A 27,797-nucleotide genomic window follows, 5' to 3' on the forward strand; every position below is an offset into this window, starting at 1 on the left:
GTTTTCTCAATGTTGCATCTCCAAAGCCACTTCATCATCATACTTTTGTTGTGGGCTGCAAGGTTCTTAATGCCAAAACCTCCTTGGTATTTTGGTTTCCCATAACTTCCGTCTCTGATACCAAGTTTTTATGATCCCCTGATATGGATCTAGTTATGGGGACGCTGCAAAATGAATCTGACGTTTTCTTCCCACGACCTACGGTGCTGGTTCGTTAAAAGAGAAGCTGCAATCTCATGAGTTAAAGTACTTAAACTGGAATAAGTTTCTGCTTAGATTTCATATGATAAACATAGAGTTTAAATACAATACTGATAAGATAACTACCCCTAGAAACTAGGACACGGTTTCCTAACATCACTGGAGTCCAAAACTACAAATAACTACTACTGGAATGAGATGCTGCAAATAACTACTATTGTAAGCCTTTAGGAGCCAAGGAGTGCTAACATTTTGTCAATATTTTTGAACCTTCTCTAAGCCTTAGCCAGCTAATGAATTTTTTTTGTGTTTCTTGTTTCCTTGTTCGATCCACAAAACTCTGGGATTTTATCAGCAAAATAATTCTTCAGACTTTGCCACTTTTTCCAGTTACCTCTTGATAAAATTCCTCTCTATTTCTGCTTATTCTTCATCAGGAAGCACCCTCTCACCTTACTCTATCTCTTCCAGAGTAGCCAGAGCCTTGTTTTTCTCATCTTCCAATAAAAATTAACCCTTTTTCCTCAATCTTCACCTCCTTTGGAATGCTGCTACTGTCTCCCTTCACTTTTAATCTTGCCCATTGAAGATGGTTTTCCGGAGATGTCTCCTCCATTTTTAACCATCCTCCACACTGCTCTCTGATGGCTTTAGATATCTATCTGACCAAAGGTGAAGAGACCCATAGCTTTGACCCAAGTTCATTCTCTTTGTCATCCATTCAAACAACATCCAGCGACTGGAGCCCACCACTCCAAGTAGATTTTTTCTTTTCTCCAGCTCCACTCCCCTTGAAGAACATGTTCCACCATGTATTTTGTTAAGAACTTAAACAAAAATTGACTGTCAGCCATTTCGTAAATGTTCACCCTGAATGCGTTCTTTCAAGTAGACACCAACCACCTTCTTATATCTGATAGTGTTGGTTTTTCATTCAAATCACTGTTAAAATGACTGACCACACATCTGCCCATGTCATCGCTCTCAGCCGATGCTTTCCCCTCAGTTATGGTGATTTTATTGTCGCTTGTACTGATCAATGTTCCGTTTGCCCCCTTCGATTGCCATTTACTGGTTCTGACAGTTTCAGCATATGGAATTTCTGGGTCTGTCTTCCGGTCAGACTTGCATCTTTTTGATGAATCTGTTGATCTTAAACGTGATATCCCTATATCAAGCCTTTAATGTCACTTCAGGGATAATAATGACAGATCTGTTGTCTCCTTGTACCGAAAAAATACTTATAAATCTGCTGAAATTGTTGTTTTCCCTTGAACAGAAAAATAGTGCATAATGCTCCTTAAGTTTTCATCTCCTCGTCTGTGCTTCTTTAACCCTTGAAGTTTCCTGTAGGAAGTAACAAATCCACTCCATGGTTTTCTTGTTGAATGTCATTCTTCGCATCAGATTACGGCTGTGTTCCACCCAGTCGTACCAAGGTTCCGACCCCACCGCAAAATACATTCTGTTCTCCCCCATCGAATTTTGGTAGCTGTAAATGAGGGAAAAAGGGAAGAATGGTAGAAAGGATGGAAAGATATTTTCCAGTGATCAGAAGTCCACCGGATTCAGGACCCCAGCTTGAAAATCGGCTCTAAGAAATTACCTTGGGGGTAGTGCCTGGGAGCCTTCTCTCTCTACTCCTTAACACCACTGTTCCAACTAAAAGTCAATATTTCTATAAGAAACAAAATAAAGAAAAAGGGGAATGCTTCACGCTTCTATCCAAGAAGCAGCTGCTTCTTCCACCTTGCCTCGCCTTAGCCATCTGAAGAGCCAAACCCTACTTCACCTAGATTTTACATGACTGCATCCAACTCCTTCTATCCAAGAAGCAGCTGCTTCTTCCACCTTGCCTCGCCTTAGCCATCTGAAGAGCCAAACCCTACTTCACCTAGATTTTACATGACTGCATCCAACTCCTTCTATCCAAGAAGCAGCTGCTTCTTCCACCTTGCCTCGCCTTAGCCATCTGAAGAGCCAAACCCTACTTCACCTAGATTTTACAAGACTGCATCCAACTCCATCTAGCTCTTAAAAATTCATGAAGCAAAATCGGGAGACCAGAGAGCGGTACAAACCCCAGTCCATCAAAACCTCACAAGCAGTCCCTTCAATTTAGTTCACTCGATTCAATAACTACCAAAAGCTTAAGTGTTTTAACAATAAGACAAATAGGAGAAAAGGTTTTCTAAGAATTGCACAGTTTGATTATTCCGGCAAAGCTTGGGGTTTAAATAGTGTGTACAAGAACCCTACATCTTATATTTCTCTTAATCACAAAGTTACACAGATTAACCTTTCTAGATAATATAAGAACCTTCCGTATTTACACTCTCAACAATAGGAAAGGAAAGATTTCCCTTCTTTCACTTATGGCCATATCATTCTCTCTTGCATTTAAAAATTCAAAGAACACATCTTCTGATTTTCGAAGCACAACAAAGACAAGAATCCATGAATCTTTTGGAATTTCACTTTCCTTGCTCTACTTCTTGGAATCTGCTAGCCTGTCAAGATCCTTCAGCAGAATGGACTACCAAAAGATTGCTTTTAAATGGAGCATCAGATGGCAGCAGTATGAGGAAAAGAATAGTGGTAGCAAACAAATATAAGCGAGGAGAAAATGCAAAGAGAACGTAGAAATTCACCCTATACAAGGTATCAGCACAATATATCCTCAAGCAACTACCAAGAACAGGCGGCAAGAAGCATTTTAAAATTGAGCTACACATTTTGTTATCCTGGGATAATCAGGAGACTGCATGTTAATATGGATTCACCAACCATAAAATATGCATAAAAGGTTACTCACTGGCTTGAAGGACGTTGATGATCAAGTTCATTGTATGGGTCAATTACAAGTCCATTCACCCCATGTCTTAAAACTGCAGCTTTTGCAAGCGAGAGAACCCAGTCAATATTCGGTAGGCAATCATTCTCACACCTGTTCAATTAACCTACTTTCTGGTTAGTGAAGAAAAAAGAGATACAAACAAAAAAAAAAGAAAAGATAGCTCAAGAAGTAAACTTCTTCAGAATACGAGATTCAAATAAAAAAAGAAAAAGATTTTTCCAGGATTGTCATTAAATTGAACTACGAAACATGGAGAGTAAGCTTAGAGAACATAAGTCAGTTCCAAATAGAAGTCAGTCAGATCATTAGGCAAGCGTCAAGATTCATATTTTAGGAAACTGCCACCATCACCTTATGAGGAAAAATGTATCACTGAGCCATTGCTTTCCCTCTTCAAACTCCTGAGCACTCATCCGTTCAACAGATTCCCCATATCTGCATTGCCAATGATCAAAACATTAACATGCAAATTAACAATGAATAAAAGATAAATAATTTCAGAAGTATGAGTAAGATATTTCTCTTGTGCAACAGAAAGTCAAGTTTTGCTTACAGGAAAAAAACTGAAAGAGAAGTTATAGTGGGTTGATATTCTAGAAAGATAAAAAAAAAGGCTGTCGGTCCAACCAGTAAGCTATGCTTGCAAAGAATGAAAGCTTCAAACATGTGCCACACATTTGCAAGAATGGGAAGCAGCTTGTTTATGATACCTAAATTATTATTCTTTTGGAAACCGGTTAATATTGTGTGTATAAGATAAGGTGCGCAAAATAGTACATGGGTTGTACTGTAACCATATTTACAATTGTACTCCAGAAGATAAACTCACTTACCTTTATATTGACTCTAGAACATCATAATAGAATCAGTATCATCCAAGTATATCTGTTTACACCAAAAGTTGAATATAAAAAGACAGATCAATTTGATCTTCTGCATACTATTCTCTACTAAGTTGTTCGGACTCAAGTGCGGGTGTCCGATACGGGTGCAAATCTAGAGGTCGGGTCCTTCATGATCTAATTTTTAAGATTCGGGGATATGGATCCATGTATGGATACGGGTGCGGGGATTCGCCTAAAAATAATTAAAATATCTAAAAATAAAGTTATAAAACCTAAATTATGAGATATTATGTGGAGAACTTGAGGAGAATCCTGGAAGGAGATAATAGGAAAAGGAGTGACATAGAATTTCTATATAAAAGGTATTCCATTTTCTTTAATTTCACCTTAGCTTTTGTATTGGTTACAGAAATCATTAAAACTGTCCAGACTTTCCCCATCGATTTTGGTCAAAGTACCCAGAATCAGTTGACCAAATCGGACACGGATCCCACACCCACACCCATGTCGTGTCGACACGGGTGCTACACCAAAAGTGAAGAGTCCAAGCAACTTAGATTCTCTATATTTTCAAAACATATCCTTCCAGATTGTCCACCAGATGCAAGTAGGGACAATTCTCCATCTACTTCTGTTATTTGCCATAGATCCTTCTTCTTCCCAACTCTATAAAGCTTTTGTAATCTTCCGGGCATTATCCAGAATATGCCTTTCAGGTCAAATAAAATTCTCCACAGTTGTTCTGTCACTTTGCAATGAAGGCATAGATGGCGAACTCTGCTTTAACTAAAGACAGAAAGCATCTGGGACACATCATGATCTTTATTTTCATTAAATTGTTCTTGGTGAGGACAGCTTTCTTAGCCAAGAGCCACACAAAATAAGCTACTTTGTGTGGGATACTAGTTCTCCAAATATGCTTCCAAGTCCAGTTATCAATCTACTGATTAGACTGATTCATCATCTTGTGTGCTACATTCACCTTGAAGTCACCACTGTTGCAACCTTGCCACCTCAATACGCTTACCCTGCCTATAACCCACTGAAGGATGATATAAAACTTTTATCCTGTCCATTTCTTAATCATTGAGTGATCTTCTGAAAGTAATATCCCAATCTTGAGGTATCCACATTTCTTCTATAGTCTTCTGTTGGTAAGCACAAGACTGAATATGTCTGGAAAGTGTGATTTTAGAGTCCCTATGCCTGTATGCCATGTCAATAGCCTCGCAAAAGCTAGTTTTGCTAACATCATAAACTTTGATCTTTGGTTTGCTCTTCATTTCACTCCAAAAGGCCCCAGTGGATCTCCATATACTAACCCCATCTGGTGTATCAACCACCTTAGTCGCCCATTAGTCTTCCTCCTCATCTTATACATTTATAACTTTACCCCACAATGACTGATTCTCATTGGTAAGTCTCCACACCCATTTCATATTCAAAGCTTTATTGTGAATCTTTAAATTCCTAATTCCCAGACCCCCAAATTTCTTTCCAAAAGTCGGAGCTTTCCATTTGACTAGATGAAACCCTTTCTTTTCTTTGTTACCTTACCAAAGGAATGCTATCCTAATACTGTCCAGCCTCTTAATGACATCCTAATACTGTCCAACCTCTTAATGACATCATGTATGTAGGAGGAGCATCTAAGACTTAGTAAATGAGTGTCAACCTACCACCAAGAGATAAGTACTAAATCTTTCATTTAGCCAATTTCTTCTCATAGTTTCTAATAACACGTCCCAAATTCCTTTAGATTTAATTATTTCACCCCGTGGCAATCCTAAATAAGTAGTTGGTAAAGTACAAACTTCTCCACCTAGAATTGTTGTGTTGTCTGTGTGACTTCATTGGGTGAGAAATAACAAGTTTTTCCTCCAGTTGATGAGTAAGCCAGACACCCCTTGCCTTATTCAATAGGTAGCTCATTCCTTCCCTAGCTAGTATGAAAAGAAATGGAGACAAAGAATCACCCTTCCATTTTATTTAACTACCTAACAACCAAAAGGTATAAAACAACATGAGACAACATGAGAATTTTATGTTTTTCTCCTATTCCACATAAATATAGTTTGTCAAACAGCTTCTAAATATATAGATAGCACTTCCATTCTCTGTCTTCTCAACATTCTTATAAACTTAATGCCTGAATGATACTACATTCTATTATACAAATTAGAGTACAAATAGGCAACTTATCACCATCTCCATTTTCTCAATGATACCGAATATGTAATTAAAAAGGTGTAATGCAACAAGTATGTTGCAAGGCATCTTGCTTGCATGTAGCAATACTAAAAAGAAAATGACAGAGACTTAAGAAGTATAGGATGTTTCCTACTTGCCTCACATCAAAAAAAGGTTTCTTTATGTGCTTCTCCAAAAGTTTCCTAGCATGCTCCCGTACCTACAGATCAGTAAAGCAAAAAGAAAGTAAGAAAAAACAAGCAAAACAAGCAAACAAAACTGGGCAAGGGTGAATGCGCTGAAGCGTACGTTGTTCCTTACTCTGGTAAAAAAGAAAAAAAAAGTGGAATACCCTAATTTTATGAAATAATATTTAGTGAACGGTGAAGGCTGGGCTGTAAAACAGCTCTTTCTCACAGATTTTAAAAGCTCACATTTAGCACTAAAGAAAAACTAAGGTGATAGTTGACTATGATAAAACTCAAGAAAGATAAAGTAATATGGAGAAGAAAAAATTCTTTCACGCACCGACAAAACCGAAAGCGCCCCTTCTTTCAAAGAGAGTAGGACGGGTTATTCACATTTCATTTTATGGTCAGAGGCGTGATTGGGAAACCATTCTAAACACAATTAACCTTTGAAGCATTTGGGGTGGCAACACAATAATGCAAGTATTAACATCGGTCCAAAACAAAACTACACGAGCTGAAACATTATTTAAGCAATATTTTCATCTTGTTTCACAAGAATTCAAGACGTAGGATTACTTGGTTTGACAGCATAAATTGAATCTGATTATTCTAATAAGTGACTGTTAAATAATCTATTTGAAATTAACTAACTTCGTTGGTATACCTGTCATTATTAGCTCAAAGTTTGACTTTAACACAATCAAACACCAAAAATTAACATGACTGATACAACATCATCTATGCCTAAATAACAATCGGGTTGGATTCGGCTATATGAATTCTCCATATCACTATGCTCCACTTTAACTTGTTCATTACTAATAAGAGATGGACTTTAGGCCTAACTTTATCCCAAAAGCTAGCTCATAAGGTGAGGAGTGTCTAAGACGATAAAAGGGAGACCAGTTTTGCATCCGACAACCAATGTGGGACTTTAACCACCTTGTTGCACGTCTTAGACCTACCAACTAAAGTGTAAACACATAATATGGAGGCCCAACATCGAGTAAACCGAAATTGGAATGGGTTTGATACTAATATCATGATAAAAAAAAAAAAAAAGACTTTGGGCCTAACTCAACCCTGAAAAATAGCTCATTAGGTGAGAGGATTTCCCAAGACAACATGAGGAGTTAAGAGATTTCTAACAATTAAAATCCTCATTCAGTGAGCAGCAAGGTTTGTTGTACCTGATTGCATATAATTAGATATGGTTTAAGTTGCTCGGACTAGGGGATAGGCGTCCGATATGATTGCAGATGTAGAGGTTGGATCCTTCATGATCTAAATTTTAAGATTCGAGGATATGGATACAGATGCAGGATTCGGCTAAAATAATTCAAATATCAAAGTTATGAAAATATGCCTAAATTATGGTGGACAATTTGGAAGGAAAGGAATGCACGACTTTTTGAGAGCAAGTATGAATCTGTCATTATTATTAAGCACAAATGCATCTCTTACTTTTTTGTGTGAGATGACTATTCCAAATGACATAGAAGTCATGATAGACTTCTTGAGTTTATTGCGCAGTTAGCACTTAGCAGTGATGTTGACTTGTAAATATCATTAAAGCACCTTCTGGATGTTGACTTTCTAATCCAAATATTTTTGACGATAGAAAAAAACATATGCCTAAATTATGATTTCCCTAACTTATGTTTTGATGTTTCAGAAATCATTGCATGTGTCTTGAATTTCTCTATCAATTTTGGTCTAAGTACCCAAAATTGATTAACTAGATCTGGTAAGAATCCCACACCGATGTTGTGTCAACATGAGTGTGGCGCCAAAAGTAAAAAGTCTGAGCAACTTAGGATGTGGCAACAGAGGTAAGTAAAATTTCAGGAGTCAGCAAAGATGCTAAATTTCATCCGAAGACAAAGTTTCTCCTGAAACCATTCCCCTGAATGTCTCCACATTTTCTACAATATTAGCCAAACCCCTTGATGGGCCCACGTTTCCCCCCATGACCTCTTGTTGTTCTTTCATGTAGTTTTCAATATGTCTCCTTTGTATGTCTTGGCTTTCCACAATAATCACAATGCAAGTAATCTTGTCAGAAGTGATCATCTTTGGTTGTTCATGACTCATGAGAGACAGTTAACACACAGTTCTCAATTAAAACCTGATACAACAGGACACCTCGTGGTCTCTCTTCATGTTGACAGACTCATGCATCCTCAACAGAAGGAAAAGGAACTTTAACAAGCACTTAAACTGTGGTCTGATCATACTATTGGTTCAACCAGTCAGAAAATATAACACCAACCAACACCAATATAAGACAAAACCCAATAGTAATCTGCTAATTTTCAACAGATTGATATTCTTGAGATAATTTTTGGGCTGGCCAGGCTCATGCGACACCGACATCAATGAGGAATGCACTTATCAAAAAAAAACATGAGATAATTTCTTCCATGTGATTCGTATCTTTTAATACCTTTCATCACTGTAATGTCGTCACTTATAAACCAGTGTTTTGGGATATCAATGTAAGACATGGTCAAACCAACTCGGACAATCTTCTCTCAGTTTATCCCTGTTGTGGTTTTGTTGGATGTAATTATTTCAAATCTTGTCTAAAGTTGCACGACTTAATATCCAAATTTACACGATATTCATCTTGTGTATATGTTGAAACATAGTGGTCAAACCCTCACCCCTTTCACCAATTCTTTTTTACTTCAACTTTACCCTTAAATACTAGCTCAATGCTAATTCTCACTCTTTGTACTTTTACATATATACCATAAGACCATGATATTTTAATTTAAAACGTTGGATTAACTTGTGTGAACTGTGAACATCAACTCTTCCCTTTCTAAGATATCCAGTAACTCTGCTGACTTCTTTATCGACAAAACTGTATTCCAAGTTAGTTGCCTTTTTCTCGTCTCTTTAATGTCTTGTAGACATACAATGACCTAATATCAACTCACCTCCTCTTTGTAGTATCCACTAACTTATTGACTTCTCTTTCAGCGCACCAATGCTCAACAACCTATCCGAATTTGACTCTTTGCTCTAGCTTCTTTACCATCATCATCCATTAAGATGCCGGAACCCTTTTGTATCTAACACCACCCCGCACCAATATGGGGAGGATAAACTTTTTTAGGCTTCATACGATAATATTAACTCACATATGAATGTGAAACTCACACATGAATAGTTGATTAATGGAGTTGACACAATTAAAACTAATACAGCTTACACAAACCAAACAAGCTTGTAAAGACAAGTAGGACTGTAACGGTTTGACTTAAGGATTCTCTCAACACCTAGTTAGTACAGTAGGACTAAAACATTACTTATGCTTATCCAAATTGCAGAATGGCTTAGGGATCTAGGCAATCTTCAACCAATAAGCAAGGCACAAAAGTAAATCACTTATTTTATTTTTATTTTTTTTAGAAATACCCCATAAAACTTTAAGCAATCTAATCCTTGTGCAGGTTATATATCTTGGAACTTCAATTTTTTGAGTAAAATAGAAGATCCAGATAATGCAGAAATATGTTATCTTTTGCATGACATCCTGCAATGCTATACTACCAATAAATCTTTCTAGAGGGTAACAATTAAGAATCTTCGTAGGATCCATTTATCACAAGCCTCATCTAGTTAACTGAGGTAGCAAAACCAACTCAGCAACTAATTTCTAATGAATTCAATCACTCTCATTTATCCTAGCTTGATATGATGAGAAACAGATTTATAAGTTCCTACCCTGTTTTCCATAGAGCAAAGTGCAAATTTCCAGCCAACACTGTGATTGAGATTGCATAAAAGAGCATCAATCCACTCACTCTTCCCCGAGTTTGGGACTCCTGTAACAATAGTCAACTCTCCAGGAACAACCTGTACAGAATCAACAAGAAAGAAACAAAAATCAGCCAGGCTGTAGAATTTCATGTCTTGGTTTCATGATGGTATGCCAATAATAAGTCTCAATCTAGAGTAATAATACGTTTTCAGAATGTTATGCTGAAGAATAGGATTATGTATCATTTCTCGGGGACAGTTCAGTCGTTTTGGTTCTTTACTTCAGTACCTTGTCTTTAGGTAATATACTAGTGTCACAAGGCCAGTTAACACTGTACCATCCCTCTCCATTCCCCAGAATCTCTCATCTTTTTTTTGTTCACTATGTTACTTTTTTGCCTTGTAATTTAAGTAACTATTTTATTTGGATAACACTGGTGCTCAAGTTAGCTTGTGCACACCTCCACTAATCTCCACCAGGTACCTACTACTTCCCACCAACAGGAGTACTAGGTAATTCAGCCCACCAAGATTAGGCAGATGGGAAGAAATAACCTTGTGTTTGCTCTGTTGGTTTCGAACTTTGATTGCCAAGGTTGCCACTCCAACTTTTCAACTGCTAGACCACCTCCTTGGGGACTTGATTAAGTAAATAACCTTATTGAAGTGATACACAAAATCCTCTAATACAAAGTGTACAAAAAATGAAGAGAATCTAATACAAAGAAGATTATCTATGCTAACTGGGATATCACATATGTTCCAAAAGTATACCCAAAAAGAAAACCTTCCATTAAACTTTCTTTACATAATTGTCAAATCTAATTGGTATATCACAAACCCCTACAACATAGCTGGCATCCCTGGCATGAATACACATATATCCCTATCCTATTTAAGTACTGAGGGACTAGAGACACACTTAGTTCCCAAATAAGAACCCACTCACATTGTATAGTTGATTTAAGGACCTCCATCCAGTTGGAACCCCAAGCTCGTAGCCAATTGTTTGGTGATAATATGCATCAATCTCAGTAAAGTAATTTTTAAAGTCGAATAATCCTTGTATTGGGTACAGCTCTGCACCTTCAATAACCTCCCTCAGAGCACCAGGCCCCAGACACATAAGTACCTATTAATGCCCAAATGAAGAAGGATAAACTTGAGGTTACTGAGAGTCATAAAGAAAACAGGTGAAATGAGTATCTTTGATGCACTAAAATGAGTAAGACAACTAGAAAAGTATTATCAGTTGGTAAATCGAAACTCATAATGGCTAGAAATAGGTTACAAAGGATCTAGCATACAAAGATTTGCACATGTCAAATCATGAGCATAGTTTACCTCCTGTCCATATTTATCAAAAAGGAGGTTTTCGTTTTTCCCCAGGAAGAACGTTATTGTGGAGACATGATATAAACCGACTATAGAATTACATAACTGTGTGTCAGTAACAGATGGAGTAATTTCATTGAGAGAACTACAAAGTGGTTATGCAACCAATATTTGCAAACAGATGCTACTTTGAGAAACAAGAGAAATGTCATTCAAAACAACTCTCAATTTTAAATTTCAAAAAAAAAAAAACTCTCAATTTTAATTTCAAAAAAAAAAAAAAAACTCTCAATTTTAATTTCAAAAAAAAAAAAAAAACTCTCAATTTTAATTTCAAAAAAAAAAAAAAAACTCTCAATTTTAATTTCAAAAAAAAAAAAAAAACTCTCAATTTTAATTTCAAAAAAAAAAAAAAAACTCTCAATTTTAATTTCAAAAAAAAAAAAAAAACTCTCAATTTTAATTTCAAAAAAAAAAGAACAACTCTCAATTTTACTAGTGCTTGAAATTAAAGTAGACTTAACAAGACTGCTATTAACTATAAACTTGCATTCCATATCAAAAATCAAAATATAAAATTGAACAGAACAAATTCCAACCAAGGGGCTTGGAGAAAGTACACAACTGTCAATCAAAAATCAGAAAGCTCGTGGAGTATGAAAAAAGATCTGATTCAAGAAATTCTTTTTTTCTTCTCCTATAAACAAATAGGTAAGAAAATTCCATGCATGAAGACCTCATTTGCATCTTTGAAGTGGTCTATAGTGCTCTTTTTTGGCCATGTAACTCGCCAGCACCTACATTGTCAAAGAGAAAAAGTTGAGAGCACTCATTATTAAGGTATAATATATCAAAACTACCATCAGTGTCACTGGAATAAAGTACACTAGACCTTTCTCTCCCTAACCGGCGGGCAAGCTCTTCAGCTAATGCTTGACCAGGTGGATCCCCATCAGTTGCCAGTATTATGCGAGATGCCTATAAATGGTGAAAGAACAAAAACTTTCTTGTTACATGACTGATACATAATAACATAGGAAACATCAACAGCAAAGAGGGGTCTTCAAACCTTTTCCAAATATTCTTTGCAGTTCCAAAGATACTGATACTTTGTGTCCTAGCTTCACAAAATGCACCAAAAGGAGCATTAGTTCCACAATATGTTAAGATGTCAGCTAAATTATACAAATATACGGAGCAGAGCTCTTCTCTGCAATCTTATAAAGGATAGAGCAAAAGCAGCAGAATGTGGATGAGGATACACAGTAAATACATGCATGAATCGAAAAAGGTACACATGGTCACAATGCAATAAGGGGTCGTTTGGTAGGATGCATTAGAAAAAATAATACATGCATTAGCTTTGTGTACTACTAATACTTTGTTTGGTACATCTTTTCAACCTATGTATAATAATACAAGATTCTATTTGGTATTATGATATGTATAACTAAATACATGGGAAAACCATGGTATTAGCAATGCAAGGGGTTTTAATGCATGCATTAGCATGGTTAAAGTAACAATTACCCCTCAAAGCCTTTCCACCGTATTTGTAAACAAATGCAATGTTTTATTTTAAATACACCAAACCAAACACTGCATAAGAAATACTCTCGCATAACTAATACAATCATTACTATACACCATATTCCGCACTATTCTTATACAACTTACCAAGCAATCCCTAAGAGGATGAACTGGTCAAGATAATGGGCATACTACAATTAGGGAGGGGAGGGGGGGGGGGGGGACAAAAGAAGAAGGAGAAAATTAGAATTTATAACTCTAGAGTCTAGCCAGAAACCATAAAAGGCTGATTAAAAACTAAGAAACTGAATGCATGAGAAATGAGCTGAGATAAGACATCCTTCTCAAAGATAAACAAAAGTTGGTTACCAGATCCATAAACACAAAAGTTTTCATGATAAAGCATTTACTTAAAAATTCATAGTTAAGACAAACTATAGAAGAAAAACCTTATCTACAGGCGGCAAATCTTTATCTGAAATAGATGGAGGAGCGCCATCTGGAACGCTCACACAATTCCGAAAGCCTGCTTCTTCCATAGCAAGCTTGTCCATCTCACCCTCAACCTAACATAAGAGTAGGCAATAGATATTACCAGAAGTGAAAAAGCCTTTTCAAAAACGAAATGATGAGTGAATCAGAAGTTACAATGATGATATCACTTGCTCCCTTTATATCGTCGAGACCATAGAATATTTTTAAAGTATCAGCTTCCTGCAAATGAACAGCATATTAATGAGGTCCAACTAATAACAATTTATGTATCAGTTTTCCGCATCCAACAATATAATAATAACAACAACATACCCAGTGTATCCCACAAGCGGGGCTGGGGAGGGTAGAGTGTACGCAGACCTTACCCCTACCTGGGAGGTAGAGAGGTTGTTTCTGATAGATCATTGACTCAAGAGTAAGCATTTCAAAGCAGTCAAAAAAAGAAATAAGAAGCGAAGAAGCCATGGGGCATTTTCATGGACTGGACGAGAGAGAGTCATTTCGAACTCCTTCTGCCCTTGGGGCAAAAAAATATAAATTAAAAAGCATGACAGTTTGCTGAAAAGAAATGAATAATCACTACGACAAAATAGTAAGGCAATCGAAGTATGAGAAAAAATTAACAGATAGTAACAAAAATTAAAGGACAAGAGCCTGCAAGAGTAGTGTACATATACTACTAGAAAAGCTAGGCAACACACAACTAGTTACTAAAAAGCTAGGCAACACATAACTATCTACTAACCTTCTACCCTATTTTGTGCCCTTCATAACCTTCCATTTAATGTCATGTCCTCAGTAAGCTAAAGTTGTGTCATGCCTTGTCTAATCACCTCTCTCCAATAATTCTTCTGCCTATCTCTACTTCTCCTAAAACTCACCAAAGTTAACATCTCACACCTTCACACAGGGCATCCATGCGTCTCCTCTTCACATGCATGAACAACCTTAGCCTTGCCTCCCACATCTTGTTCTCGAGCGAAGCCACTCTCACCTTGTCCCAAATATCTTCATTTCTAATTTTGTCTCTCCTAGTATGCCGACACATCCGTCTCAGCATTCTCATTTCCACAACTTTCAATTCTGAACATGTGAGTTTTGACAAGCCCATACTCAATCCCATACAACATTGTTGGTCCAACCACCACTTCGTAGAACTTACCTTTAACTCTTGGTGGAACCTTCTTATCACACAAGACACCGAATGCAAGCCTCTATTTCATCCACCCTGCACTAATTAAGTCAGTGACAACCTTGTCAATTTCTTGATTAACTTGAATTATAGACCCAAGATACTTGAAACTTCATCTCTTATGGATAGCCTGTGCGTCAAGCCTCTCTTCCACGCTAGCCTCATGGGACGCATCCTTGAACCTGCACTTTAAGTACTATATCTTGGTTCTGCTCAACCTAAACCCTTTAGACTCATTTGTCTCTAAACCTCACGTCTAGCATTAACTCCATTGTGAGTCTCATCAATCAGAACTATGTCATCTGCAAATAACATACACTAGGACACCTCACCTTGGATATGCCGCATTAATTCATCCATCACCAAGGAAAATAAAAATGGTCTAAGAGTGATCCTTGGTGCAAACCCATCACCAATGGGAAGTGGTCAGACTCTCATCCCACTGTCGGCTGTCCTAATCTCGAGTCTTGTCTCCATCATACACCTCTGGCCTCCAAGCATGAGTCTCATCCCACTATATTGACTCGGGTCTTGGCTCCATCATACATGTCCTTCATCATACACCTCTAGCCTCCAAACATCTCCATAAAACCTTCCTCGAGACTTGTCGTATGCTTTTTATAAGTCAATGAACACCAAGTGTAAGTCCCTTTTTCTCTCCTTATATTGTTCCACCAGTCTCCTTACAAGATGAATGACCTACATAGTTGATCACTCCAACATGAATCTGAACTAGTTCTCAATAATATATATGCCCCTCATAACTTTCATCTCCACCACCTTCTCCAAAACTTCCATCGTGTGGGTTAATACCTGACACTTCTATAGTTATTACAATTATGAATGCCACCCTTGTTCTTGTACAAGGGTACCAGTATACTCAACCTCCATTCTTTAGGCACTTTTGTTGTCTTAAAAATGACATTAAACAACCAGCCAGTCACTCCAAGTATGCCCAGTCTGCATTCTTCCAAAATTCCACTAGAATCTCGTCTGGCCCAATTGCCTTTCCCCTACTCATCTTATGAATATCACCCTTAATCTCCACAACCGATATACCCCTACAATACCCAAAATCACAACGACGGGAAGAGCTTTAATTTTCCAACACAATGTTTATTTCTCCCTCTTTGTTCAAGAGTTTATGGACGTATGACTGCCATCTCGGCCTAATGAGTGCCTCCTCCACCAGTAATGAGCTTGTCGATGTCAAGTTTTAGATGACCCACTTCGTCGGACTTGTCAACGCCATTTGGCGATCTCCCTCTTTCCTTACCACCCTTATCGCCCTTCAACTTCACACCAACATCAAATTTCGACACCCCAAGAGGTGGGTAGTCACATAGAAGTTGTCGGACAGTAGCAGGGGTCATAGACGCAAGCAAAGAACCTCGACAATGTTCTCCATAATTGAGATGCCTTCTGTTATGGTCAAAACATCGGCTCTGTGGGTTGGTCCAGCATAATTAGTGAACTGAAACTCACTTTGGTAAGCTTAGATTTGTCCTATGCTTGCACGGAACCAAAGAATCCCTGAAAAATTGCCGGAAAAAGGTACCCTTATTGGAAAAAGTTGCCGGAGCAATAGTTTACGACTAGGTGGGGTCGAAAAAGAAAGGAAAAAGAGAAGAGGTGGTTTCTGGTGATCAAAAGATCACTGGACTAGAAATCTAAGTTCAAAAAAGGTTTACCACATTGCCTTTGTAATAGTGCTCGGAAAACACGAAAATGAAAATTAAAAGCAAGGTTACTAATGTGAAAATAAAAATAAGACAATGCGCTAACTGCTAAGAGATTGAAAATGGCCCTGTAAATAGTGAAATAAGGAAAGAAGAAGAAGGGAAGAAAGGGACTGCAATTTTTTAAAAATAAATGACATGGTGTAATCAAAAGAAAAAAAAATTGTTAATATTTGACACGTCATCTGCTTGGCACTTATGCACGGGTGTGTGTATCACTTCCAACTATGAAATTGATATTATATGTCTTAAGGTAGTATTCCATTTTACACAAGATTAGGGGTGTAAAAGGTCACTTGTAAAATAAGAGTTTGTACTAACTTATTCAGACACGTTTAGGGGGTATTGTATGTATTTTCCAAATTTAAATTTAGACTTAAAAGATAAATAACTACCTATCTTGGAGAAAAAAAAAAGCAGTTGGAATTGTCTATGAGACATTGAAAGATGATAAAAATAAATAAATTGAAAAAATACATAGAATGATTAAGATATTATAATATTTTCATTATATTGTCGTATGGGTAATAATTAATACTCCTTTTGTCATAATTTATACGATTCACTTTCCTTTTTAGTCGGTCCCAAAAAGGATGAAACATTTCTATACTAAGTAACATGTTAACTCAAAATACCCATTTTACCCATAATGAAATTATTTATAGCCACAAAACATCGACTTATTTTAGACCACAAATTTTAAAAATCTTTCTTTCTTAAACTTTGTGCCAAGTCAAACTACAATACATAAATTGGGATGGAGAGAGTACACAGATAATGACCAAAGTTGATTATGATAACTTTTACAAACATTTTCTGAGATATAAAGTTTGTCCAAGAAAAAAATTGAACTGACAATAGCCAATAGGTGATAAATAGTTGGCAAACAAAATTGATAAAATTAAAACTACTTTTTCTTGCACTACAATAACATAATCATATTATGGATAATATCAAGTAACTAAAACCGAAATAGATAATAGAAAACCAAATTGCATCCAAGGGTGTACCGTAATGGTTAATGAAATGAGTTGACAACCACGACATCCAGGTTCAAATATCCCAACAGAGACAAAAACCATGATGATTTCGTCTCATCTATCCCAGCCTTGGTGGATAAAGTTACCCCATATTGTGGAAGGTCGTAGGTAGATCGTAGAATTAGTAAAGGTGTCACAAATTGGCACGGACACTATGATTATAAAACATAAAAAAAACCCAAGAAAATATTTTCCTGCACAATTGCTCCAGCGCTTTTACCATTAAATTAAGTAAAAACCTATTTCATCCTTCACTCTCCCGACTCCATTAATGTAGTATTTTTTGTCTTGTAAAACTCAACACTTCCAAATGTTAGTGTTCCAGGTGCAAGTGATTAGTCCTAAATTACTTCAAAGAATGGTGGTTCTTAACCTTCGTTCCTTGATCTCCTTAATATTGATTATTTTTAATTAGTTAGTTCGCTTCTTTTATTTGAATCCCTCTACGCAACTTTTAAACATTTGACAGTTGAATATCTATTATATAAGTATAAATATTGATCCATTAAAATAGTAGTTGTCATGGTGGTGTAAACAATGGCAATGGTGGAGGGGAAGAAAATGCTAGTACTAGATTGTGGAAGAATAAGTGTAATATTGATTAGGCACTGAGGTGGCATTCCACCTCATAAAATGTCAGCGTCCCATGGAATTGGGTGTTCACCTTGGACATCCTTAACCGAGAGAGGTATATTTGAACCATTTATGTGAGGTATTTTTGAACGGATAGTATAACAGAGGGTAAAATAGATATTTTCCACATAGTAAAGGGACAAATTTGACCCTTTTCCCAAAATACTAAATAGTGGATAAAGTAACAAAGATAAATAAGGAACACAAAGATTATGATAACTATAAGGTTCATTTTCTTTAATTTCATAGAAATTCTATTATTGAATACTTTGCACTAAGAAACAAAGTGACATAGTAATAAAGATAAATAAGGAACAAAAAGATTACAATAACTATATGGTTCGTTTTCTTTAATTTCATAGAATTTATTATTGAATACTTTGCACTAAGAAATAGAGTGACATAGGAATATATTTAAGAATGAACACAGAGGTCCAAACATTGAGATGACAGTCATAGCAAAAGTTTTAAAATTTGTAGTAATGAATAGTTTCGAAAGCAGACCAGCATACTTAGCCAAGTACTGATTGATGATTTCACGTTAACATTGCTTGAAGTTGGTCATATGGAAATTAAACACATACAATAAAGAGAACAAGGTTGCTGACAACTTGACAACTGACAAGCATGACTGCTGCAATCTGAACTTTATCAATAACTTGATATTGTATTTGATCCACTGTTAGTTTAATCAAGTAAAAGATTTCATTGATAATAACAAGGACATCTTGGCCATATACAAGGAGAAACCTACAAAATATGGTTCTCTCCAAAGATACCCAATCAAGAATACTGGTTAAGAACCTCAGGCTTTTCATTTTGGATTGAAATTTCGCGCACTCTTTCTTACCGCAGAGATTTACACAAGATTCTTGGTTTCACCTCTGTCAAGCACGAGTATTAAACATGAGACTGTAGTCTCAACTAAAATGATTTGGAAGTACTCTATAGTGTCTTCACATTCTCAAAAAAATACATATATACGTCATAGTATCTTTACATTTAACTGAAATAAATATGTTAAGTAGCAAATGAAGAACACTGACACTAACCTGCCAAAACTTTTTGGTCATGTTCCGGTACTTACAGCTCACAAGTGCTCCATCCCTCCGATACGTAAATGCAATAACAACCTGGAAAAAAATTACATCAATGATTGAATAGTCAAAAAGTGACTCAGCTACATTAAGGAAATGAGTCTCCCTTGAACAGAGATCTCAACCTTCCTGAATATGGGAGCTAACCGGAAAATGATAAGCAACCAACAGATAACAACGGAACAGATTTGATTTTTCTCTGATTTGTGCTATGAAATCGGGGTGATTCGTGAAGCTAAAAGCCATAAGGGTACCCAATTTATGCCATTTGGCTTATTTTGGTGTCAAAGCGCTTGGTTACCAAACACCAAAATAAGCCAAGAAGTGATTAAGGGGCCGTTTGGTACAAAGATCAATAGTGCAGGAATTAGTAATGCAGGGATTAGTAATGCAGGGATTGGTAATGCTTGGATTAGTAATGCAGGGATTATTTTTATCAAGTGTTTGGTTCGTTGCTTCCTACCTAATTTTGTGTGGGGCTTAAAACTCTACAAAAAAAACTTCTTTCCAATTATACCCTTGAGTTATTATGAGAGTTTTTATTACATGTAATTGGGTCAAGGTAGATAATTGACGAACAATATTTTTTTTTTATAGCCTTTATCACCATGTTCACTATTTTCTCACTTAAATTATTTGAGGGTAAATAATTGTCATCTTAATAAATTGAAGTTAATATCTCAAAAGGTCAACCAACTATAAGAATTTATAGAAAAAAGGTATTAAACATTGTTTGACATCAATAAAATCATTCAACTTAGGACTTTTATCATACAAAATCGCTCTTTACCATAAAATATCAATCCCTGCCCTTGCATTTGATTTACTATGGAATATCTTAGGATGATACATCTAGAGCTATTCTCCTTGAATAACAGAAGTATAATGAGATTCAATATTCTGCTTGGTTAAATGAATTCAACATTTGGAAAATTCCTCAACTTGTCATAATTTTATCTTGTGCTTGGTTAACATAAAATAGAACCTCATTTTCAAAAAAAAAACATCAAATAGAACCTCATTATTTTTGTCCAAAATGTTGTGCATTTTGATTTATAATTTTGAAGATGAATTTTAGTATTACTTGATGTTTTAGAAAATTTGGATGAGGTTAAAAGCTAGTCAAATTTGAACCACTTTTAGGGGTCGTTTGGTAGGGAGTATTAGGAGAAATAGTCCTTGTATTATGTGTGGTATTATGTAGTACTATGTTTGGTAGGAATTTTGGGCCCATGTATAACTAATCCATGGATTAGTTATACATGGGCCCAAAATTCCTACCAAACATAGTACTACATAATACCACACATAATACAAGGACTATTTCTCCTAATACTCCCTACCAAACGACCCCTAAAAGTGGTTCAAATTTGACTAGCTTTTAACCTCATCCAAATTTTCTAAAACATCAAGTAATACTAAAATTCATCTTCAAAATTATAAATCAAAATGCACAACATTTTGGACAAAAATAATGAGGTTCTATTTGATGTTTTTTTTTTGAAAATGAGGTTCTATTTTATGTTAACCAAGCACAAGATAAAATTATGACAAGTTGAGGAATTTTCCAAATGTTGAATTCATTTAACCAAGCAGAATATTGAATCTCATTATACTTCTGTTATTCAAGGAGAATAGCTCTAGATGTATCATCCTAAGATATTCCATAGTAAATCAAATGCAAGGGCAGGGATTGAATCGATTTCTGTACTACCAAGTGGGATCACATAAACTCATCTGGTCAACCAGTATGTCACCACTGATAGAACACTTAACTGAATAACTAATTTAGAGGTATATCTTTCTCTTACGGGTTCTAGCATGCCGGCAAAAGGCGATCAGGTCTATGGGCCTATGGTAGCCACCAACAGAAACTGATCAAGCAGTATGTAAGAAAATGACAAGATATCAGACCTGATCACCATGTCTTTGTTGCATAACAGCATTTCTCCGCAATGTTTCTCTTGATATCATTCGCTCAGAAAAGTATGTGAGTAACTGAAGAGCAGAAAGAAGAAAATCAACTAATAAAAAGCTCATTAATTCACGTCCAAATAAAACATAATCAAGAAGCAATATATTGAGTAACAAAGAAGACAACCACATAAGATATCGGCAATTTACTTTGGAGGTTGGAGAGTGACTAAAAATCACAGACAGGGCCTTACAATGGCATTTTCCATCTATTTCAGAAAATGTAGCAATAACATCACGGAGGCACGATTCTACTGTTTGTACTGATGGGCCAATGGTTTATCGATACAAGAAGGAAGTTTTGTAAAAGTAACAGGAATAATAGGAAAAGAAATTCCAAGTATCAAATAAATCAGGGAAAGTAGGGTTCCCCGACTATTTTTCTTAGTTTCTCTGGTTTCTGGTCTAGATGCTACTACATTATAAACTTGTGCATTGCAAATAAGTTGACTCTATGTTGCTGCTCAACATAGTGAAGGTACAACAGTTCTGCCTTAGAAACTGGAGGTATATGCAGAAGGAAAATAGGGGCTACAAAATGTTTGAAATGCAGCACCACCACAGGGAGGGCAACAAAGTGGAGGATAGTCTTCCAACTGGAGACAAAGACACCAAAAGGGAGTCTTCTGAACACTACAAAGCTTGCTTAAACAGACAAGAACACTGCTAATACGGGCATCCTACAGATTCAACCAAAAGAAAAAAATAATAAAACCCAAATGATGAAGAAACAGAATACACCAAGTCTTTTGAGTCTATTTTGTTAATATTTAAAACTTGTACGAGGTAGAAGCCCTCCTATCTACCTTAGAGTCCATGACAACTGCAGATGCCTTTTAGGAAATTCATAAAATCAGCTATAAATGTAAAGCCCCAAAAAACCGAAGCAGGCATTCAAGAAAGGAACTTCAAAAACAAAATCGAGTATTTGTTTAAACTAGATAAGAAGTTACAGTGGGTACCCAGTGACATTAGAATACAAGCAGGCTTAGATTTAAACATTGAAACCACATTCCAAAGTGATAAGAAATATAAACTATGTAAACAAAATATTCACAAATTTTAAAATAACAAATAATTTTTATGTATAAACTAGAAAAATAATACATATAGTCAGTGTGTCGGTCTTGCTTCAGCTCCGTATGGTTAATGCTTAATATAACACCAAGCAAATACTGTTAGTCTTTTAGATTTAACACCAAGCTGCACCAAATCAAACCATATGTCAGTTTGTTAGTTTGTTGATCAAGTAAAAGATTTCATTGATAATAACAAGGCCAATTTGGCCGTACACAAGTGGTATACCAAAAAGAGGACAGACCTACAAGATATGATTCTCTCCAAAAGACACTCAATCCTCTATACGAACAGGAACTACATGGGTGCACCAAAAGAAAATAAGGGATCGGAGACTACTCCTCAATTGAGCAAAGCTCATCTCCACCCATTCAAAAGCTTTCATATTTCTCTCATTCCAAACAACCCACATTAAAGCAAGAGGAGCAACATTCTATGTTGTGTGCCTTCTTCTCCTAGCTCCAGTTCCAGCAAAACATCAACTTCTTCACGGATCTTGGCATTGCTCAAGAAACGCCAAACCATCTAAGCATATTCTCCCATAACCTTGTGGTTACTTGCAATGTGACAGAATGTGGTCCACGTCCCCACCTATCTCCTTACAAAGGAAACACCAACTCATGCAGACAACCTTTCGTTTTCTAAGACTCTACCGTCAAAATCACCCCTCTAGTAGCTAACCACGTGAAGAACACACCTTCCTCGGCACCTTACTATCCATACCGAGCCACATGAAAAACTATCTTCTCAAGGGTCATCTTTTTTTTTTTTTATGACAAGGGAAACCCGCAGCCGCTATCCTTTAGGTGCGCACCGGGTAAAACCCCCACTCCTATGCAATAGCTCGCAAACCACAGGAGAGGTAACCCGCACTAGGCAAGCCCGGCACGACGAGCTCGACCCAGAAGGCAAACCCCTTGCTTTTGCTGGCAAGGGGTTTCGAATTTGAGACCTCCAACATGGAAGTCCCAAGCCCAAACCACTAGGCCACCCCGAAGGGTAATTCTTAAGGGTCATCTTTATGGATCAGGTGCTTGTTCAGATCCATTAATTGAAGGTTTTGGTTTCTTAACCATTATTGTCTAATCTCCTACTTGTGTTTATCTTTCTATCCTTTATCTTTAATGTGTTCTTAGAGTTGGGTTTTACTTTTAAAATTTTGATATTAAATCACCTTACTACCACCTCATAACTATCCACCAACCTTCCACTCTATCCTTGAAATCATTCACACATAACCACATGTTCTCAAGTCTGAAAGGAATTCTTGACCGTCTTCCTCTACCACCATCCAACAAGATAGCTGAATGGTCTGCTAACAGCCGCAGAAGAGGAACCAGAATCACAGGAGACAACTTCTCCCAAGAAGTGGACACTAAGAATCTGTCTAACCTCGATCTAGAAGATGATTCTTCGATCTGGACCAGCGGATTCCTCTAAACTGAAGTGGACACTAAGAATCTGTCTAACTGCGATCTAGAAGACAATTCCTCCGATCTGGACAGAACAAAAACAATTCCATTTGATTCAATTTTTCTGTTCATTTGGTTTTCAGTTTATCTTGAAAACCCCTAAACTGAAATGTGAATCTAGTGGATTGAATTCTGTGCAATGTAGCACACTTTTGTTGGGCTAGACCGAGAATAGGCTCAGGACATTAGTACCGTCTCAAATGAAACACTCATCATAAAAATAAAAAAAGGAGGGTAGAGTGTTGGACTATTCACTGATAGCAGCAATGCTAGCAAAGATGAAGAGGAATAGCAAACAGCAGCAGAGAGGAAGCAAGATAGCAGTAGAGGTAGAAAATAAAGAAAGAGAAAAAGAAGAACAAAGAGAGTGACACTTCACATGAGTTAAAGACTCGAAAGATATTTATCTATATTTCGTTCAAGAAAGTTATGCACAACTCAACCGTGGTAAAGGTAAAATCAAGTACCTTAAGGATACATGAAGGAATAATAAATGACTTGTAGTAATCGAGAATAAGGATTGACCACAACTTAACTCAATACAACCCATCCCAACAGCTTGTAAAATGATGCAGACTCTCATGTCATAAGCAAATAACTACTACATACACATACAAATATTATTGGATTTCACTTAGCCTAATGTAAAGTTGCATAAAAAGAAAGATCAGCATACCACATCACATAAAGGTTCCAGCCCCAAACTCTCCTCAGTTATCTGTCTGTACTTCTTTTTCACTTTTCCAATCCTTTTCATATCCGCAAAAGCTGTCCTCACATCTGCAAAGGCCTTAAAGTGCACGAAAAAAGCAAAACAATTTAAAAAGCTGCCAAAGAAAATGCTACATAAAAGTATTAATGAGCTCATCTAAACCATGTTATACCCGTGTACCACCTCTCCATCCACATTTAGCTCGAAAGCATGTCCATGTAGCTGCATGCCTATATATCACTCACATGCTTTAGCAATATATTGCTAGAGAGGAAGAAAGCATACCTCAAAAGCAAGGTGCAAAGTAAAAGTTAGTTACCCATCAGGAGTAATAAAGAGAGATAAGCTCTTTTCGTTTGAGCCCCCACCTTTGCACTACAAAGAAAAAACATTGCATTATATGTCAATATAGGACATTCTAAGCGCCTTACAGATGCAATAATACTAAACAATTTTTAAGAGTTTAAGCTCATAACACCTATTAGTACCATGTTTAATTTATTTCTCATCCGCAGGTACTCCACATGTTGAAGATATAAATCACAATTTTCTTTCTCAGAAAAATATTCAACTACCAGAAGGGGCATCTATAATTATGATTACTTTCATTTCTTCTATTTCGTACAGCAAGTGTTTTTCCTTTTTTTCTTTTTTTAACTTTATTTTTATCATTCTACTTGACAAAGCAATAGCTCCATTCGCTTTTAATCATTGAAAGCATTGTAAGAAGTTATAATTTACATCCAAATCGTTCACCTCCTTGACTCTATTTCAGTTTCAAATCAAATCAGGAATAATTTGTTACACCGACAAGATGATCATTCATGCATTGAAATCTCTTTTTTTTCTACATAGTCAACCTGTTATAAGAAATTCAAGTCATCATAGCTCGAATTGCAATCGACAACATAGTCATAGAAAATATAGTAAAGGCAACAACACCTACTGCAAGGATACCTAATGCAACTTAAACAAATGACAGATATTTATCAATCAATTGATCAATTATGCATCGATCCTAAACTAGTTGGTTTAGTTGTATGGATTCTCTCGGACCATTCCGCCCTATCCAGTCTCATTTCATTCTGTCCTATTCCAGTCTCATTGCAAATGTCCTCTAAAATTGATGCAACATGAGTACACGACTCCTTCAAGCCTCACTGAACCTGTGGGGTTTAAACATAGTAAATGAACACCCGTGGGGTTAATTTTCAGGGTAACGGGCAACTATTTTTTTCTGTATTTGAAAAATGTGAAATCATTATATGAAATTTTCAAATCAAGCTTTTTGAAGAATTTGGGATTTCATCTAATGATTTGAAATCAGGAGATGAAATTGCATGTCCAAATGCCGATTTTATCTCCTGATTTCAAATCACGAGATGAAATTGCATGTCCAAACGCCTAATAAGTTCATTTAACACTTGATCCTCTTGAATGGATACATCTAGCAAGTTTTCAGTCAGATCCTACAATGATAGGTTTTCAGTTAGATCCTACAATGATATCAGATACCATAGAGTTGCCCTCATTAAGTCTATAAAAATCTAGAATTGAAGTCAATAATGCACTTTGGGTTAATCTAAATAGAATATGAGTAAAATTAACTAATGATATGTATAATCATTGTAAAGTTGCATAAATTGAATCCCAAACCGCTCCTTATTCATCTTATTTTTCCATTTCTAAACGATATGTTGATGTGATTCTTCTAATCAGGTGCAATAGCAACAACCACATTACACTTATGTCTACATGAACTTAGTTCTTACTTTTTCTTGTTTACTATAAGAGCGCGGATGATACAAATCAATATGATTTCAATATTTTGTCATCACAGAAGACCAAAACCAGAAAAATTCTAGCAGATAAGTTTTCCAGCGCAGTTTGCTGATCAAAGTAACATTCTCATCTCAATAGAGAGATTGTTCTTCTAGTTAAACAATAACTACCATCCCTTTTGAACACTCTTTCTTTCGTACAAAATATTCTTTTTAAAAAAGATAGCAGAAGACCTGTTAGGAACTCACCATTGGACAAAGCAACCCATTGTACTGGCCTGGTCCACAAGAACCAATATCTATTCCAACCTGGCTCAATTTCTGCTTCAGTGCCTTCTCGTGGTCTGACTCTGCAATTTCCTCCTTTGGGTCTTCCAGCATTACTCCAGAAACTGAAATTATATAAGCAATAATTTAAACTAACAAAGGCGGAATTTTTTCATGGAATTTTTTTGAAACCTTCCAACAAAAAATCCAAATATGTTTGTTTAAGTTTATTCAGGAAGCTTTTTGCGAAAATATCCAAACACATCTCTTTTTTTTAACATAAGGCTTTTTATTTATAGCTATTGTGCAGACGGCAACTAAATAACAGATTGAAGAACATTGCAAAGTTAAGAAATGAATGCCTCAACAAATAAAATTAAACAAAAAGGTACCTGGTGGAGGAATTCGTTGAGGCCTGTATGAGAAGCTTGAAGTTCCGCGATTTGGGGATATGGGTTTTGAAGCAAATGCTGAAAAGATGAGTCTTTGAGTTTGAAAAAGTACAGGAATCGACTTGTATATTGTTGGTAAAGTAATGGATGGCTTGTGGAGAAAATATTTGGAGCCCATCACAAAGTTGTTAGAGTTATTCACTACAATTCTGCGATAAGGAAGAAATTTCATTCCTGCTACTGCTACTGCTACTGCTAATTTTCAACAACACAAAACTGCACTCATCCGTTAGGGGGTTAAGGAAGGGTTTTATGGTTTCTCAATTACCAGGACAAAATGTTCAAATTGGTATTTAATGTATTGGAAATGGACTAATTTGGTCCTCCATATTTGCCCCTTCACAAAAATAGTTCCTCATAAGTTTATTTTACCTCTTTTTAAGTATCAGTTTTCGTATAAATAACTTTCTATGATACTAAAATAACAACATGTTGTCAAATAGACAATGGATCAGAAGTCTTCATAAGTTTTAGAACATATTAATATATCATCAATATAGGTACTAAGTAATTCTTTTTATGTATGTCCCAAATGGATAAAATATTTTCTGAAAAAGAATTTATAATCGTCTATATTGATGATATATTAATATGTTCTAAAACTTATGAAGAACATCTAAAGCATTTGAAAGCATTTTTAGAAATTTGTTTAGAAAATGGAATCGTTCTAAGCCAAAAAAAAAAAAGGCAGATATAAAAATGAAATAGAATTCTTAGGAATGATTATTTCAAGAAATTGAATTGAACTCCAATCACACATCTCAAAAAAGATAGTAGATTTTCCTGATAAGTTAACAACAAAACAAGAAATACAAAAAAATTTAGGATGTATTAATTATGCTGGAGAATTTATTCCAGATCTTGCAAAAAAATAAATATATATTGCAAAAATTAATAACGAATTTAATATCATGAAATTTATAAAAATAATACTAAACACATATCA

At 36.0% G+C, this 27,797-nt stretch overlaps 1 protein-coding gene across 1 annotated transcript in view; it reads right to left on the reverse strand.

Annotated features, from left to right (window-relative positions):
* The window catches only part of LOC102601660 (twinkle homolog protein, chloroplastic/mitochondrial), a 33,191-nt gene extending 6,077 nt beyond the window's left edge, over window positions 1-27,114 (reverse strand). Inside the window, exons 1-17 of the mRNA XM_006360255.2 lie at window positions 26,792-27,114; window positions 26,382-26,524; window positions 24,671-24,726; window positions 24,524-24,581; window positions 24,316-24,429; window positions 21,031-21,114; window positions 19,072-19,152; window positions 13,569-13,634; window positions 13,370-13,486; window positions 12,460-12,507; window positions 12,283-12,368; window positions 12,127-12,187; window positions 11,005-11,187; window positions 10,020-10,151; window positions 6,252-6,313; window positions 3,410-3,493; window positions 3,017-3,148 (exon numbers count right to left, since the gene is read on the reverse strand). Coding sequence (XP_006360317.1) covers window positions 3,017-3,148; window positions 3,410-3,493; window positions 6,252-6,313; window positions 10,020-10,151; window positions 11,005-11,187; window positions 12,127-12,187; window positions 12,283-12,368; window positions 12,460-12,507; window positions 13,370-13,486; window positions 13,569-13,634; window positions 19,072-19,152; window positions 21,031-21,114; window positions 24,316-24,429; window positions 24,524-24,581; window positions 24,671-24,726; window positions 26,382-26,524; window positions 26,792-27,023 — 1,739 coding nt within the window. The 5' untranslated portion in view covers window positions 27,024-27,114. The remainder of the gene's footprint in view (window positions 1-3,016; window positions 3,149-3,409; window positions 3,494-6,251; window positions 6,314-10,019; window positions 10,152-11,004; window positions 11,188-12,126; window positions 12,188-12,282; window positions 12,369-12,459; window positions 12,508-13,369; window positions 13,487-13,568; window positions 13,635-19,071; window positions 19,153-21,030; window positions 21,115-24,315; window positions 24,430-24,523; window positions 24,582-24,670; window positions 24,727-26,381; window positions 26,525-26,791) is intronic.
* Window positions 27,115-27,797: the final 683 nt, after the last annotated feature.

The sequence above is a fragment of the Solanum tuberosum genome, unplaced genomic scaffold (genome assembly GCF_000226075.1).
Source record: "Solanum tuberosum cultivar DM 1-3 516 R44 unplaced genomic scaffold, SolTub_3.0 scf00320, whole genome shotgun sequence".
NCBI lineage: Eukaryota > Viridiplantae > Streptophyta > Magnoliopsida > Solanales > Solanaceae > Solanum > Solanum tuberosum.